The sequence below is a fragment of the Mus caroli genome, chromosome 12 (assembly GCF_900094665.2).
Source record: "Mus caroli chromosome 12, CAROLI_EIJ_v1.1, whole genome shotgun sequence".
In the NCBI taxonomy this organism is placed as follows: domain Eukaryota; kingdom Metazoa; phylum Chordata; class Mammalia; order Rodentia; family Muridae; genus Mus; species Mus caroli.
This window is the reverse complement of record NC_034581.1, coordinates 79,192,492-79,209,068: the sequence shown is the minus strand read 5'-3', so window position 1 is coordinate 79,209,068 and position 16,577 is coordinate 79,192,492. Positions and strand designations below refer to the sequence as shown.

General features: G+C 49.7%; 1 protein-coding gene across 1 annotated transcript in view; it reads left to right on the top strand.

The window, feature by feature from the left end:
* Ltbp2 (latent transforming growth factor beta binding protein 2) overlaps positions 1-16,577 on the top strand; it is a 94,558-nt gene that overhangs the window by 54,562 nt on the left and 23,419 nt on the right. Inside the window, exons 9-15 of the mRNA XM_021178731.2 lie at positions 6,847-6,921; positions 9,487-9,609; positions 12,936-13,100; positions 13,318-13,533; positions 14,230-14,249; positions 15,465-15,504; positions 16,282-16,395. Coding sequence (XP_021034390.2) covers positions 6,847-6,921; positions 9,487-9,609; positions 12,936-13,100; positions 13,318-13,533; positions 14,230-14,249; positions 15,465-15,504; positions 16,282-16,395 — 753 coding nt within the window. The remainder of the gene's footprint in view (positions 1-6,846; positions 6,922-9,486; positions 9,610-12,935; positions 13,101-13,317; positions 13,534-14,229; positions 14,250-15,464; positions 15,505-16,281; positions 16,396-16,577) is intronic.

Here is a 16,577-nt window from a genome sequence, read left to right as displayed (position 1 = left end):
TAAGGAGCCCAGATGGTAGTTCTGTGATGTCAGTCCTGGGGAAAGTTGGGTCTTTCAGCCGTCCAGGGGAGGTTGGAGCAGAGAGCCTTAGGGCAAGTCACAGCAGCAATGATATATTGTCTTTGTCCTTGCCACCATTAGCAACTGTTTATTTAGTGCCTTTAGTCGGCCTTGGTATCTTAATGGTTCCTAATGATGCTTCCATTTGTCATGGGAGATCATAATCTTAGTCCAGGACCCCAGTCTGATAGGTCTTCTCCTGACTCCTGCTTCTGGCGTTCTGTAATTCACTGTGGGTGGGTTTCTGGTGATCCAGGTCAGGCGTCTGCTACACTGGAGGGCTCTGGCTTGAAGAACAGCTGTACTGGGGTAGGGTTTTCTTATTCTCCAGGACCTGGGTTGAGACAACAGTCCCCTGCCCTAGTGAAATGGGACTTACTGAATTCCTGTCACACTGCGAAAGTATTGTTTCTGGCTGGGCGGTGTTCTGCAAGCTTCTTCCAAGGGATTTGAAGCCATCTGGGAATTGTGTCCCAGGCTTAGCTAGCTTGCTCCCTGCCTTGTAGGGGTGGGTCATGATATGTGGCATCTCCGGCCTACTCCAGGAAGGGCTGGAGCATGGGTGGACTCTGTGTGAGCCAGGGTCTGCACAGAGCTCTCTCTAACTTGCTATCTGTGGTGACATTGGCCCTCCTGCCTCTCTGAGGAAACAGATGGAGGCTGTCTTTGAGGGAAATGTCCATTCTCATTGAGAGGTCCCATGGCACTATACCAAAGAGAAAGTCCTAACTGGGCAGTATGACCGTTGCTAAAATGTGTGCTCAGGGGCTTGTGCTCAGTTAGAGCTTGCTGTAATTCCACAGGAAGAGCTCGTCATCATCTATGTAGGCTACTTTTCTGTTGCTGTGATAAAACACTGTGATTAAAAGCAACATAAGAGGAAAAGAAGGAGGGAGGAGAGGAGGATAGGAGGGAAGGAGAGAAGAAAGGAAGAACAGGGTGTGGGGGGAAGGAAAGGGAAAGAGGGAAAGAAAAGAGAAAGGACATGATAGGGGAGGGGAGGGAAAGAGGGAGATGAAGAAGGGAGGGAGGGGAGGAGAGGGGGGAGGGAATGAGAAAAGAGGGAGGGGAGGGAAGGGAGGGAGGAGAGGACAGGGAACCAGAGGGGGGAGGAAGGGGGGAAGAGAGGGACAAGAGAGGGGGAGGAGAGGGAGGGGAAGGGAAGGGCACCTCAGGGAAGGAAGGGAGCACTAACTCCTTGGATTGGGCCAGTTGTGGGAGGTTCCGACCAGCATCCATTGTTTCAGCAAAGCAAATCTTCACAGCACCCTATTCCTACAAACTAAGTTTCTATCTCCACTTCTACGGATGAAGAACTACAGGCAATAGGAGAATAGGAAATGTGCTCCAAATCAGAGTGAAGCTAGGAACTAGTTGTGTGCCTGGCTGCCCTGGCTGCCCCCGTTGCCCTGGGCTCCCACACCATTTCTACCAGAAGAGTGAAACTTCACCTCAGCATACTCACCTGCCTGCGGTGTGCAATTCTGAGGCAAGGCTCCAGCCAGCTCAGAAATCCAAATGTGGCCTCCCATGGTATGAGTCTGTCCTGGGGGCATGGGGGGGGTGGAGGGGTTTGCATCAGGGAGCCTCCATATGTCCCTGTTGTGGGCACCTTGTCATGACCGCTGAGATCAAGAGCGTAGTATAAATAGCTCTGTGGCCAGACATGTCTTCACTGTCTCCTCCCAAGCTTTGCTTGGGAAACCAGGGCCAACCCTGTCTCCAGCAATTAGAAGTTTTTGTTGAGGCATCCTTGGGAAGGAAGGATAGCAGAGTGGCAGAGAGATTGCAGCCAGGGGCTCCTCACAGAGCTTACACTCTGGGAAGGAGATGGGCAAGCACGCTAGTGGTCACATGGCATGCTAAATGCCATGAGCAGGGAAGGCCAGTGCCCTCTGAACATGCAGGAAGGACACCTGCCGCCCTCATTCCTGTGAGAGAGTCACACAGTTCAGTGGCTGCTGGATTCTCACCCCAGGCCTCGTGGCCATCTGAACGTCTGCTCCTCCCAAGGAGATTTTTCTGGTTCTTCAAGATCGTGATGCTGAACTTGGTCTCACAGAAGTTGGGAAGACTTCGGAAAGGTATGGAAATATCTAGTTTGACGTGGAGGCTGTTGGCCAACATCGGGAGAGCTGCTACTAGAGACAGAAGCTTGGCGGTTATTTATTTCTCTCTAGAAGCTTGCCTCCAGGAAGCACAGCCAATTGGGTATTTTCTCTTCAACCCAGAGAGAGTCAAGTCTCTCTTGACAGGACCTGCATGGTGGAGGGAGCCTGGGCTTCCATGTGACCGTGGCCAGGTCTTCTCAGCTCTCATGGTTTTGTTCAGATTCTAGTAGCTGGGTCTCCTCTTGTTCTTAGCTCTAGCCAAACACTCTCCCCATCCCACCCCACAACTGCCCAGAAAGCAAAGATCTGCCTGACTTCTCTTCTAATCCCTCTGGACGTCAGGAGGTAATGCTGCCTTGGCCTCTGGTATACTGAAACCTGCTGAGAAAGTCTCCTTCTCACCTCTTTCTCTTCTTCCTCCTCCTGCATTCGACCTTGACTTGTTCCTGCCAGCCTCCTTACCCCCCTGAGCTCTGTAAAAATGGGGACTAGAAGCCTTCCTGATGGTCACTGTTGTGAGAAACAGACAGGACAGCGTGGCCCGGTGTCCTTGCTACCCAAGCCTCAGAGAAACACTAACTTGGCGTTACTTCTCAGCCTCCAGCAAATACTCTGTAGTAGTCTTTCCCAGTTTCTGCTCTTCATAACGCCTTCTGCCTGTATCCAATCTGCAAGTGTTCCAAGTTTCTCCAGACAGTGTGGACTCAGTCTCCCTTCCTCCCGCCCTCAGCTCACAGCACCAGGCCCCAGGTTCCCAAGCTTCACCTTGGCCCACGGCCTAAGACTTGGACCTTCCAAAGCTTCACCTCCATCCCTGTGGCTCACTCCCAGTGCTTCAGAACCCACACTTAGACCCTCAGACAAGATGGATCATTTCAGTAAAAAAATTAGAACTTCAATGTATTTTTTGTTTTTAGTAGCAAAGGAGACATTAAGTTTTAACAAGTGTATGTCCTCACTTGATCTGCCCATTATGCCAGATGGTCACACGTCTTGCTTGGCTTGCAGCATGCCCTGGGATGGGGTTTCCAGGCAACTGACATCTCCATGTGTTTGATTTTGTCATGTTACAATTCCTGTGGCTCCCATGGTTCTGCTTCCTGCACCTGTTTGTTGTCTGGCCTTAACTAAATCAGTCCTGACAAAGCAGAGGCAGGACTCTAGGAAATTCCTGCTAAGAACCCGTGGTCTGGAGAAACTACTAATGACGTAATCATAAGCTATCACGAAAGGCATAACAGCTGCATGTCTTATAATGACTTGTCATCGGCCCATCACCCATGGCCTGACATGCACAGCAAGAGCCAGCTGGCCAAAGTGTGAAAGGCAGAGTTCTGTCTGCTACCATAGATAACAAACCTCGCCCTAAGAGCCTAGAGAGGTGGCTACTAAGTAGCAGCTACACACTTGGAATAACATTTGTAGGCCAGGCATGGAGGCTCACACCTGGAATCCCAGCATTTGGGAGACAAAAGCAGATGTGAGATGGAGAGTCTGAGTCTGTCCTGGGCTACACAGAGAGACCCTCTCAAAAAAAAATCAAAAAAAAAAAAAAAAAAAAAAAAAAAAAGGGAAGACGAGAGGAGTTGGGAATTTAGTTTAGTGCTAGGGCCCTGAGTTCCACCTTCAGCACTGAAAACAAAACCTGTAAACACCAAGACACTCAAACTTGTCTGAGCAGCTGAATAAAAATATCATTACTCTCTCTTCCTCCTCCTCTTCTTCCTCCTCCTCATCTTCTTCTTTCCCCTCTCCTCCTCATTAAGAGAGAAGGTCTAGACCAGAGTGACCTTGAACTCACAGAGATCTGTCTCGGTCTCCTTATTAAGATGTGACTCATCTTATCCAGCAAAATTGCATTATTTTAAAAATTCTTTCTTTTTATTCTTAGTTATACCTCTGTGTGTCCATGTGTTGGTGTGTGCACCTGAGTGACCCACAGAGGCCAGTAGAGGGCGCTGGATCTCATAGAGCTAGAGTAACAATTCCCTTCTTCCATCACGTGGCTCAGTGGGATTGAACTCAAGGTGTCAGGTTTGGTGGCCAGCGCATTGACCCACTGAGCCATCTCATCAGCTCTTAGGTACTTCTCAGCTTAGGAATTATGAACTCAATCCTCCCTCCCCCCACCTCAGTGCTGGAGATCAAACCCAAAAGGTGGGCACACTCACTGGACCGCCACTCTAAAACAATGTCGATGTTTTCTTTTTCTGTTTAGTATCTGGGGCTTTTTGCCTCTGTGACATGAGAAGGATGTTGTGAAATCAAGGCAGGATGTGTGTTAGCATCAAAACACTGATATCATTTTCCTTGTTGGCCAGTATGCATTCAGATCCCTCCTGTGTATCCATCATCATTTCCAAATAAAGTTAATAAGATAAATAAGCATGTTTGATCATGTTATATATTGCAAAAATGTGGGTTAAGCAGAATGTCTAATGCATATAATATTATAGCTACATATGTGTTATAAACTTGGGCGAAATGGCTTTTTATGTCTGTCTGTCTGTCTGTCTGTCCAGGTTTTTTGAGACAGGCTTTCTCTGTGTAGCCCTGGCTGTCCTGGAACTCAGTCTGTAGACCAAACTGACATGAAAGTCAAAGATCCATCTGCCTCTGCCTTCTAAGTGCTGGGGTTAAAGGCGTGAGCCACCACTGCCTGGGGAGAAAAGACTTCTTTAGTATTTCCCAAAATAATGTTATGTGAGAAAGGGTCTCATGCTCTGTCTCAGGCTGACCTTGAACTGAAGCGGGTCCTGCTGCTCCAGCCTCCTGGGTGCCGGAATTATGAGTATAAAGCATCATTTCAGCTTCTAAACATATTTTCTGTTTTTAACACTCTCTAAAAAATACGTATGTATGTATGTATGTATGTACGTATGTATGTATGTATGTATGTATTTAATGTATATGAATGAGCACACTGTCACTCTCTTCAGAGACACCAGAAGAGGGCATTAGATCCCATTGCAGATGGTTGTGAGCCACCATGTGGTTGCTGGAAATTGATCTCAGGACCTCTAGAAGAGCAGTTACTGCTCTTACCACTGAGCCATCTCTTCAACCCTAAAATAATTTTCTAATTGAAATACACACACACACACACATATGCACACACATATATGCTATACAGCATGATATTTTGAAATGAGGATACACTGTAATATAGTTAATCTAATTAACTTGTTTGGGCTGAAGAGATGATTCAGTTGGTAAATCGCTTCTTGCCCAAGCATGAAGACCTGAGTTCGGACCCATAGTACAAAAAAAGAAAACACGAGAGTGCTCGTAAGCCCAGCGTGGTGCAAATGAAAACAGGCAGCGGCCCAGAGCTCACTGCCAGTCAGCCTAGCTGAACTATGAGATCCAGGTTTAGTGAGACACTCTGTCTCCACAAGTAAGGTGGAGAGCAATCAAAGATGACATTCAACATTGCCTTCTGTCCTATGCTGCTCCTACGTGGACACACCCCCCGAGTAACATACCCACATGGGCATATACATATCCCACATACACATATGACAGACACAAAATATGTGTGTTGCTTTGCATGTTAATTGACTCAATCATTTTCGCGTTTATTTGGGGGAAGGGTGAGTGTTCTTAAAATCTCTTCTTAGTGATTTTCAAGTATGTGATGCATTATTGGTTATCGTTGCTATGTTGGAGAGTGGATCTTTTGAACTTATTCCTCCTTGTCTTAGTTAGGGTTTCATTGCTGTGAAGAGACACCATGACCAAGGCAACTCTTATAAAGGCAAACATTTAATTGGGACTGGCTTACAGTTTCAGAGGTTCAGTTCATTATTAATAATGATAAGAAATATGGCAGTGTGCAAGCAGACATGGTGCTGGAGGAGCCAAGAGTTCTGCATCTTGATCCAAAAGCAGCCAGGAGGAGACTCTTTTTCTGCAGGCAGCTAGAAGGAGGCTCTCTTCTGCACTGGGTGGGGCCTGAGCACTAAGAGACCTCAAAGCCCGCCTACACAATGACACACTTCCTCCAACAAGGCCATACCTACTAACAGTGCCACTTCCCATGGGCTAAACATATTCAAACCACCACAGTCCTTTTTGAAATTCATACCTTTAATTTTTTCATTTGTTTGTTTGTCTTGTATGTGTGCGAACTCACGTATGATGTGTATGTGTGGTGTGTACGAGCCACAGCATGTGCGTGTGGAGGTCAGAGGACAACGTGTGAGAGTTGATTCTCTCTTTCCACCATGTGGGTTCCAGGTCTTGAACTCAGGCTGTCCGGCTTTGAAACAAGTACTTTTACCTGCTGAGCCATCTTGCTGGTTCTGAAATCCACACCCTTTGACTACCAGCTCCCAAACTTCTGCCGACGCCACCACGGCGCCCAGTAACTGACATTTCACTCTTTGATTGATTAGGCTTTTCAGATTCCACACAGACGTGATGATAAGGCTGTACTTGCATGTCTGTGTCTGGTTTATTCCCTCAATATTGTCATTTAAAACAAACAAACAAATCAAGCAAGCAAGGTTGGCCAGAGGGATCTTGGTGAAAGCAAGGTGGAAGAGCTGCCCAGGGAAATGTTTTGAGCAACCCAGAGCTACTTGACACATGAGGCAACCAGACTGTGACCGCTTGGTAGATAAGTAAGTTCAAAGGCCCTCCTGTGAGATCTGTCTGTATCTTCATTCCTCAGCCTTCCCAGTGATTGAAAATGGCCAGCTGGAGTGTCCCCAAGGATACAAGAGACTGAACCTCAGCCACTGCCAAGGTAAGGATGACCTAGAACCAGGGTTGAGCTGGGTGGAGCAGGGTAGGGAGGCGTAGTTATGCCTGCTAATACTAGGAAAACACCCACCCCAGAAAGGCAGGAACACGTTTAAGCCCCCAGTGGGAGGGGCTGGCCCTAGGGATCTTAGAACATCAGGACTTACTTGATGCTGAGAGATCCCAGGGTGAGGGGGGCGGGCTGGGCTCATTCATCCTTCCTCACTTCCTTTTGAATCCCTCACCTCTCAGGCTGATCGCCCAGGAACAGGAGGGCTCCCCACCAAAGTAGAGCTGAGATCACCATGAGGTGGTGGGAGGAGCCTGGCTCCTCCCACCAGAGCACACAGTTAGGTGGCTGAGTTTCCTTTTCGCCTGCCTCAGCCCTAGCCAGGGACAAAGAGACACGGATAGGTGGACCATGAAGCCTAGTCCTGCCCCTATCTTGACAGCCTCGATGGCAGATCTGTGGGCCAGCTGAGGCAGGGGTGGCCTGTGTTAGAGCCCACAGAGGGGCCAGGCCTTGGGACAGAGAGAGGGACTGAGTGGTGACTTTGTTGATTTTGGAGCTATAGTGAAACTCTGACCTTCTATTGGTAAGTGGCTCTAGAGTCGGCAGGGTCAGCAGGACTTGGGAACACTTACCTTCAAAGGACTTCAACAATTGGGTGGAGAGCTGTCTATAGTGCTGTAAATAAAACTGGGTTGAAGATGACAATATTGTCCCAAATGTCCCTGAGGTCCCTTTCAGAAGTTTTCTCTCAGAGAGAGGAAACTGGCTATTTGCCTATGGAGTACCCAGCCATAGAAGGGATTTTTGGCTCAAGGATAAGAAAGGATGCTTGCTCCAGGCCTAAGTGCCTGTTGCTGGCTCTGCCTAAGCCAGCTTCAAACTCCCTTGGGTACAGTGGACCCAGAGTGTTAGTGGGCATAAGGAGAACTCTATGCCTTTCATTCTTAGACTTTCAGCAAGTCCCCTGCCTGCCCTCCACAGAGCTCCTGGGAAGGATCCCAAGCTCCAACCCCAGAGTGCCCTGGCCCCTGCTTCTTCACCCACATGCACCATCCCCCTCTCTCTGAAGTGGTAGAGAACAAGAGGGTAGGTCCAGGGTGTGATTGTATACACAAGCTGTGTGCTATAGCCAACCTGTACTTGTTGCTAAGTACACAGTTACGCTCACAAACCAGTCTAGGACCTGGGAGAACAGACACCTAGTTAATAAATACAACCATAGAAGGTTTTTATTGGGTGGCATGGGATCCCAATAAACCCAATCCAGGCTGAAAGGATTAAGGAAGGCTTCCAGGAAGAGGTAGTGCTAGGCCAGTGAACATAAATCGTCCAGCGGAAGCAGGTGCAGATCTCCCAGGCAGAAGGATAAGCAGAGGGTTACATTGGGCTGGCTGAAGCATCAAGGAGCACGGGGCAAGCAGTCTATAGCACATAGGAGATGATGATGTCTCGTGAGACCCAGTTGCTCATCCATAGGCTCTGGGAGGGTCTTGGGTACCATGTAATGCTTTGGGTTTGCCTGGAGAGGGTGATGAGTGTCTGAAGTGCAGGGAGGCAAGTTAGGCTTGCGTTTAGATGTCTGGCCACAGTCTGAAGGTGTGTGGGTCAGCCTCCCTCCCAACTGTCAGGGGCCTCTCTTGGGTGCCTCTACTCCTGTGGGGCATCCTACCAAGGATACCCTCTTGGTGCCCATCTATTCGGGCCTTATCTTGTACTAACTTCCTCAAAGCCCAAGAATGAGCAGGTGGTTCTGCCGGCACTGGGCTACCTAAATTACACCCGGCTCTGGAAACATATGCTCTTCTCAAGTGCTTCACACCAGCATTGACGTAGCCATCACGGTCACCAACAGAGGCACTGTCACCACAATCCCTACCACTTGGAGCCCAGAGTATGAGGGTTTGAGCTCCCATTTGCAGCATAAGAAGTGTGGTCACCAGGAAGAAGCCCTTGTCTTTCTTACGTGAGGATGAACGGGAGCCTCTGCTGGTCTTGGGAGATCACGCAGCCCGCTTGCGCCTTCCTAACCACTTGCTGAGCCTACCCTTCTTCCCAGCCTTTCAGCGCTGTCTTCCCAGCCCCTTGCTCCCAGCTCCCTGCAGATACACCCCTCAGAACTGCTCAGGGGCTCTTGAAGAGAGCTAGCTAGAAGGGAACTAGCTGCCTCCAAACCAGACAGTGTTGTTTGCCTGGTTCCCATGCCACTGGCTAGAGTCACCCACAGCTCAGTTAGTCTGGGCAAGTTACTCCTGGAGCTTTTCTTCATCTATAAAATGAGGGCATAAGAAGCAGATAAGACTAGCTATAAGGTTAAATGGGGTGTCATATTCAAATACCCAAAGACTATCAGGCATACAGTAGGCACTCCATAAAGGTTAGCTTTCCAGCCAACATGGCTACCATGTGCCAGGTAGTGGAGTGGTGTGTAAATTTTCTATTTAATAATTCTGTTGGCACTGTCAAGTGGCTAGTCTCTCACACTGAATGTGTGCAGCTCCATCCCAACCATCCGGCCTCAGTTGAATGGGCTTTCATTCATTCCTCCACACCCTGCAGATATCAATGAGTGCCTGACCCTGGGCCTCTGCAAGGACTCGGAGTGCGTGAACACCAGGGGCAGCTACCTGTGCACCTGCAGGCCTGGCCTCATGCTGGATCCGTCAAGGAGCCGCTGCGTATGTGAGTAATGGTGGGGTTGGGGCGAGAGACACTCTTTAGGGGCACAGTCCAGACAGAGAGCCAAATGTCCCCAGACCTCATGGTCTCATGCCCAGAGCCAGTGTCTGCTTTTGGCTTGGAGTTGGGCCACTGTGCAAAAGTTGATCTTTGTGTCCTGTTAGGACTGGAGGTTACAGCCCCACTTACGACTCCTGGCTTCTCTTCTAAAACTTTTTTGTGATTCACATTTTCTCATTTTTGTTTTGTTTTTCCTCTCTGATCATATTTCTGTCCCGTTTGTTGTCTCACTGTCTTTGAAGCTGTGTGCTGCCACTTTGAAGTGTCTGGGTGAGCTGTAGCTGCTGATTAATCTACTACCCGAGTTTAGCAACCAGGTCCCAGGGCTGCTAAGTGATTTTTTTTCTTTTTAATTATGTGTATGGATGTTTTGCTTGCATGTACGTCTGTGCACTGTGTGCCTGGTGCCTACAGAAGCCAGAAAAGGCATTAGATGCCCTGAAACTGGAGTTATAGGTGTCAGCTGCCATGTGGGTGCTGGGATTCAGATGCTGGTCCTCTGGAAGAGCAGCCAGTGCTTTTAACCACTGAGCCATCTCTCCAGTCCCTAAGTGATATTTTTAAGAAGCACTCATTTGCCTATGGGAGAGAGAGGTATTACTGCCCCATTCCCACTCCTTAATATTACTCTGTGGTTCTTTTTGTATATTTCTCCATGACCATGCATACACACATATCAGGAGTTGTGACCTTGCATAGTGAGTTACATAGTATACATTCCTTGTAAACCCTGGCAGTTCTGTTTCCAGTGACCTCTGTGGTTTCCAGCTGAGAGAAGCCCAGGCTGCCAGGCCCTTGCTCACACCCCAGACAGTAGAGCTGATACTACAGCCCACATGGGGCTTTTCTTAGGAAAGAAGATCTGACCAGACCAGAACAAAACAAAACCAGTCCCGAAAGACCTCTGGAACAAGGTCACCTCTAGCTCACAGAGCACGCGGCTGGCTACAAAGTGCCTGCTACTGGGTCTGGGGAGGCCATAGGAGGAACCAGACTATGCCGCCACCCAGAGGCAGTGGTCTGAAGAAAGTCTGGATCTGACATCTTTAGGGATAGGAGACAGTGAGAACCCAGAGCGTCAGAGGATAGGGGGAACGTGGAGGTTTGTTTGTGGTGGCAATGATATGTAATCAAGGCCCCAAGGACCTTATAGTCTTTCCTTTCCCAGGCCACTTAAGGTTCATTTATTGCGCTGAGCATAGTGGTGCACACCTTTAATCCCAGCACTCTGGAAACAGGGACCAGCCTGGTCTGGAATAATTTCAAGGCCTGCCAAAGCTGCATAGCAAAACCTTGTCTTGAAAAAAACAAAACTGGTTTCTTGATCAGTGAGTTTGGTTAACATCCGATGTGAAAGTGCCCGGAAGACTCTCTGATAAAGGACTATGGAGAGGAGCAGGGGACTGCCTTTACTGTCTCTCCCTCCCCAGGACTCCTCCCTCCCCTTCCTCCAGGGATTTGTTCTGCAGATGGAGAAGGCAAGCCAATGACTTCCTGTGTACTAGCGTAGTAATGACGTCTCTGGAGGCTGGTCCAGCTTCCTGATATTCTGTCCTGGGATTCAATGGCATAGAGCCTGTCCCCACAGTAGTCCAAGGGAAGTGCCCACTGAAGGCACAGACTGCACCTGAGGATACAGGGCTCAGGGACTGATGGATGTGTGTTTAGTTCCTGACCTTCGTCAAGGTCTTGCATTGCTTGTGTGCCTTGCTCGATTTAATCTCCATGACCCTGTGAAGAAGACTTCCGTCTTAATCAGTGTTCTATGGCTGTGAAGAGACACCGTGCCCATAGCAACTCTTATAAAGGAAAAGATTTAATGGGGGCTGGCTTATAGTTTCAGAGGTTCAGTCCATTATCATCATGGTGGGAAGCATGGCAGCATGCAGGCAGACATGGTGCTGGAGTAGCCATGAATTCTACATACTGCTCTGCAGGCAGCAGGGAGAGACTGCCACACTTAGCATGGCTTGAGCATATAGGAGACCTCAAAGCTCACCTGTACAGTGACATGCTTCCTACAGCCAGGCCACACCTACTCCAACAAGGCCACACCTCCTAATAGTGCCACTCCTTATGAGCCAAGCAGTATGAGTCTTACCTCTTCAAGTGCCTGTCCCTGTCCCAATCACTGGGACCAGGGGTATGACCTTCAGTCCTTCAGTCAGGAAGTGTCCCGAGGGAGGGGGAGGGGTGAGTGGTGCCTGTAGAGGACCTGAGCACTTTTCTACAGCGTTGGCACATGTGCCAGGCAGACCCAAGTGCCTGCAGTCCCTGACATTACTCTATAGGTAGAGAAACTGGGCCAGCGAGGTGTGTAGCTCAGCTCGACAGGAAGCAGATCACTGAGCTGACCAGGACTCCTCGAGATCATTACTTCTCAACTTTAACTGTTGCTTCCTTCACCCCACTCTGCCCTCTGACAGTGTGGTCATCCCTCTAAAGATTTAAGACTCTTTCCAACTGGTTGGCTGCATCTTTTTCCACTGAGATAATAAGCAAGAGATTATTTCTTTTCAAAATTCACTTGCATTTGTACCCATAGGATTTGTGGACATAGTGGGGTTTTTATTTTTGTCTTGTGTATATGTGTCTATGTGTCTATATGTGTGTCTATGTGTCTATATATGTGTCTGTGTGTCTATGTGTCTATATATGTGTCTGTGTGTCTATTTGTAGTGCTAGCAATGAAATCCAGGACTTTAGGCCTGCTGGGAAAGGACTCTACTACTGAGCTACTCATCTGGCCCCAGATTCTGCACTCAGCTGTTTAATTAAGTGAGCCATCCATGTATCAATTCAACTTGAAATATTAATCGGTCATACACACTATACCCATGGATGACTCCAAGTGACAAAGACGACCCAAACAAGGTCCCTGTCCTCAAAGCTCTCTGGATCTTACCTCATCCCGTCTTCCCTGGAAGGCTTCCTGTGCATCTCAGAGCATACTGCTCATCCTGCAGCATACACAACCTACGTTTTTTACTAAACAGTACGAAAGCAGCAGGTAGAGACAAACAACCGCATTCCCCGGGCTTGCTCTCACACTTCCTACATGAACCTAGCACCTTGTTGGGTAGACACCATGGGGAGATGAGGGAGCCTCCACTACTGCCATGCCTGCTCAAGTTCTTGTGAGCACCTGAGCTTCCGGGCTGAGACACGAGCCAGGCTAATCCCCGTGCCTGTGGCTGACCACACCTCTGTCCACGGCCTTCTGTATTTCTTTCCTGCTTACCCCTTCCCACATGCCCTGTCTGTTGCAGCGGACAAGGCTGTCTCCATGCAGCAGGGACTATGCTACCGGTCACTGGGATCTGGCACCTGTACCCTGCCTTTGGTACAACGGATCACCAAGCAGATATGCTGCTGCAGCCGTGTGGGCAAAGCCTGGGGTAGCACGTGTGAACAGTGTCCCCTGCCTGGCACAGGTAACTCCACCCTGAGAGCCCAGCCCTGGCCATCAAAGTCAGTGACCACTTCCCCAGCCTGGATAGGCCCCTTCAAGCAGAGAAAGCTCAGTCTACCTTCTGGATTCCAGACCCAGGACACTCTCTGCAGCCACCATGTCTTGTCCCCTTGAGGGAAGGGAGTCCTGGTTTCTTACAGGAATGGCATGGCTCAATTAATCTCCTGTTTTTTTTTTAGAAGCCTTTAGGGAGATCTGCCCTGCTGGCCACGGCTACACCTACTCGAGCTCAGACATCCGCCTGTCTATGAGGAAAGCCGAAGAAGAGGAACTGGCTAGCCCCTTAAGGGAGCAGACAGAGCAGAGCACTGCACCACCACCTGGGCAAGCAGAGAGGCAACCACTCAGGGCAGCCACCGCCACCTGGATTGAGGCTGAGACCTTCCCTGACAAAGGTCTCTGAGCTGGGGGAGACACCTCAGGTTCCTCTTTTTCTTACCAGGTCCTTGCCCTGGGCCTTAGGTTCAGAACTGTAACGCCAACTCCATTGCCTGAGGCTAGAAAGAGCTTGTATTTGAGGCCTCTGATCAGTGTTTCAGAAAACAACTGGGTCATGCCCGGGTCACCCAGGACAGAAGACCAAGAAGGGAGTAGGACCAAGAAAACTAGGAGATTGCCAAGCATCTGGGACTCAGCAGCCATGGGTGCGGGCGGGACACTAGTCCAGTCAGAGGCAACTCATTCCTTTCCTAGAACTTCTCCCTTAATCCACAGCCCAGGGCAGAGAGGATGGTGGGTAACCCACATGATCAGGGCCACAGGCAGGGAGGAAGTCTGTTATGGGTCTGATGGGGATGGTGGGTGGGGGATGGGGACTCCTGTCATTGGACACCTGGAAGGAATGCAGGAGGCTTCCTTTCTCCAACTGAGAGGTGAGCTGGGCTACCCATAAGGATCTCCAGCCTTGGGTTTCTGGGATGGTCAGTCCCAAAAGGGAGTTGACAGGCTGAGGCAGGCTGAAAGAGTTGCACTCTGGGTCTTGCTCATCTTGCTGGGGACGTAGCGAGGGGGACAGACTGTGAAGCAGTCCCACATGGAGGGCAAAGGCCGTTGCCTCCCCTCCTGGAGCTCATCTTGTCTTCTTTTCCCAGGTGACTCTCGGACTGTTCAGGTGAGTGAGTCTTCCTGCCGGGGAGCTGGGTTAGGGTAACTGGAGAATGACATAAACTCCAGACGTAGTCTCATGAGAACAGAAGAGGAGAAGGATGGACCCGATATCAGATTTTACATGGAGAGATCACAAAGTTGAACCAAGGACCCGTTTGACTGTGTAGTTAGTCCTGGCTGTCACTCAAACCTGAGCGCTGTGCATGAAAGCTAGAGCTGGTCCTGAACCTGGCATGTTTTCTGAGCTTGTTTAACATAGGCCCTCTGGGAGGAGCTCACGGGAAAGCAGAAGCATAGCTCTGAGTATCTCAAACCATTTCACAGAGGAAAAAGCATCTGGCCCTCTTCCCTGGTCCCAGAATGCCCGTGGGCATCCAAGACTGAGCGTCTCCCAGCGCCTCCAGAAGACTGAATCTGCTTTCTCCTTCTCCAGTCTGCTGGTCCCCGCTCATCTCCTGCTAAGCTGTCTCCGCGCACGGCTTCTCCAGCAACCTTGCTTTCCTGCTTAAGAATTGTGTGCTGAAACCGAGTGTGGGGCCCCACACCTTTAAACCCAGTACTTGGGAGGCAGAGGCAGGCAGATCTCTGAGTTAGAGGCCAGCCTGGTCTACAGAGTGAGTCTCAGGACAGCCAGGGCTACGCGGAGAAACCCCCATCTCAGAAACAAAACAGAACAAAACAAAAAGCAGGCAAACAAACAAACGAAGGAACCCAGTGCTGTCCCAGATCCAAGCTTCTGCTATCCGTCTTCACAGTCCCAGCAATGTCCCAGTGCCCTATTCTGTTCTCTGGCATTCCTCTTTGCTTCCTGTGCCCCATCTGTCTCTATCCATCGCTGTGGCGAGCAACACCAAGTGTAGCTATGACTCTTGGCTTTGACACACTGGCTTTGTGGCCCAGGGTGAACTAGTTAATCTGCTACTCCATCTGTAACGTGAGGATCGTAGCCTTGATATGTGCTAATGTTCCACTGTGCGCTGTGCGGGGGGCCAACACTGGGCTGGTACCAGACTCACATTTAACCGCTGTCACTGATAAGGAAGTGTCACTGATCAGTTAAGATTGGGGATAGAAAATGCCTAGAGACATACACGCCAGCGGCAAAAACTCACTTGCTGAGAGAGTTGAACAGGAAGGAGATGGGGTAAGTGAAGAAGAAATATATCCTAGGAATAACAGATGAGTTCCCCTCCCCCAAATAACCTTCATTTCTGTGCAGATCACAACCAGTGCTCCCCACCTACCTGCCCGGGTACCAGGTGAGTTCCTCCTCCTAGAAGCTCCCAAGGGGAAGAAATAGAAGAGACATTAGTTTAATCATGGAATGGCTACCCATAAACTGACCCGTGGGGTGCAAATCAGAGGTAGTGTGGTGATATGGCGTGTGAGCGAGCACTCTTTCTGGGAACCCTGGTTCCCTAAGGGGTTGTGATGTTAGTAAAAGATCCCATGATGCTTTGCAAACATTTTCCTATCAACCAAACTCTTTCTTAATCTCACGATGCTGCTACTCAGGCCACTGAGCACAGAAATCAGGGCAAAGAGGAGGTGCTGGCTGAAGTCGCAGCTTGGCAGGGCCTCAGGGCTCTTTCCTCCAGGGGCCTCATCCTACCTCCTGACCCTGAGCCGACCTCTCAGGAGAGCTGAGCTTAGAGTCAGGGGTCCTGATCTTTCCCTGCTGCTGTGATGTGAACATGATACCTGCTGCCTCCCACAGCAACTGGGTGCTGTGTTTGCAGCAACATTTTGTAAGCTGCAAGATGCATTACAAATGAAAGCAAGGGAGTGTTCAATTAGGCACTGGGAGATGGGGAGGGGGGGCGTGCAGCAACTCTGCCTCCAACAAGCTTAACATAGCCATTTCTACACCCCTCGACTTCTTCTACTATGAAGGGAGGAAAGCAGATATGTCAAAAGAGAGGGTAGATGGTGGGAGCCCTAGGTGACACTTTTGGTTCTGGGAGTCTGAGCATCGGGGAACATTGAGGGGCCACTGCCAGCCAATGGACTCTGCTTCCTCCCCCTGTCCTCTCCAGGGGACGCCACTGGAAGACCAACACCATCCTTGCTTGGACAGGGCATTCCAGAGAGTCCAGCAGAAGAGCAAGTGATTCCCTCCAGTGATGTCTTGGTGACACACAGCCCCCCAGGTATCTGCAGCAGCCCTTGGAGGCTCCTTGTCCCCAATTCTGGGAGATGTGATTGCCCAGAACCAAAGTCCAGGGCAGGTCTGGGAGTGGAATTTCCTTCTTGCTTCCTCAACCAGATAGTCACCAGCAACTCTGAGCTAGCTGTGGCTCTGGCTTGCTCTCACAGAGGGCACAAAGCCGAC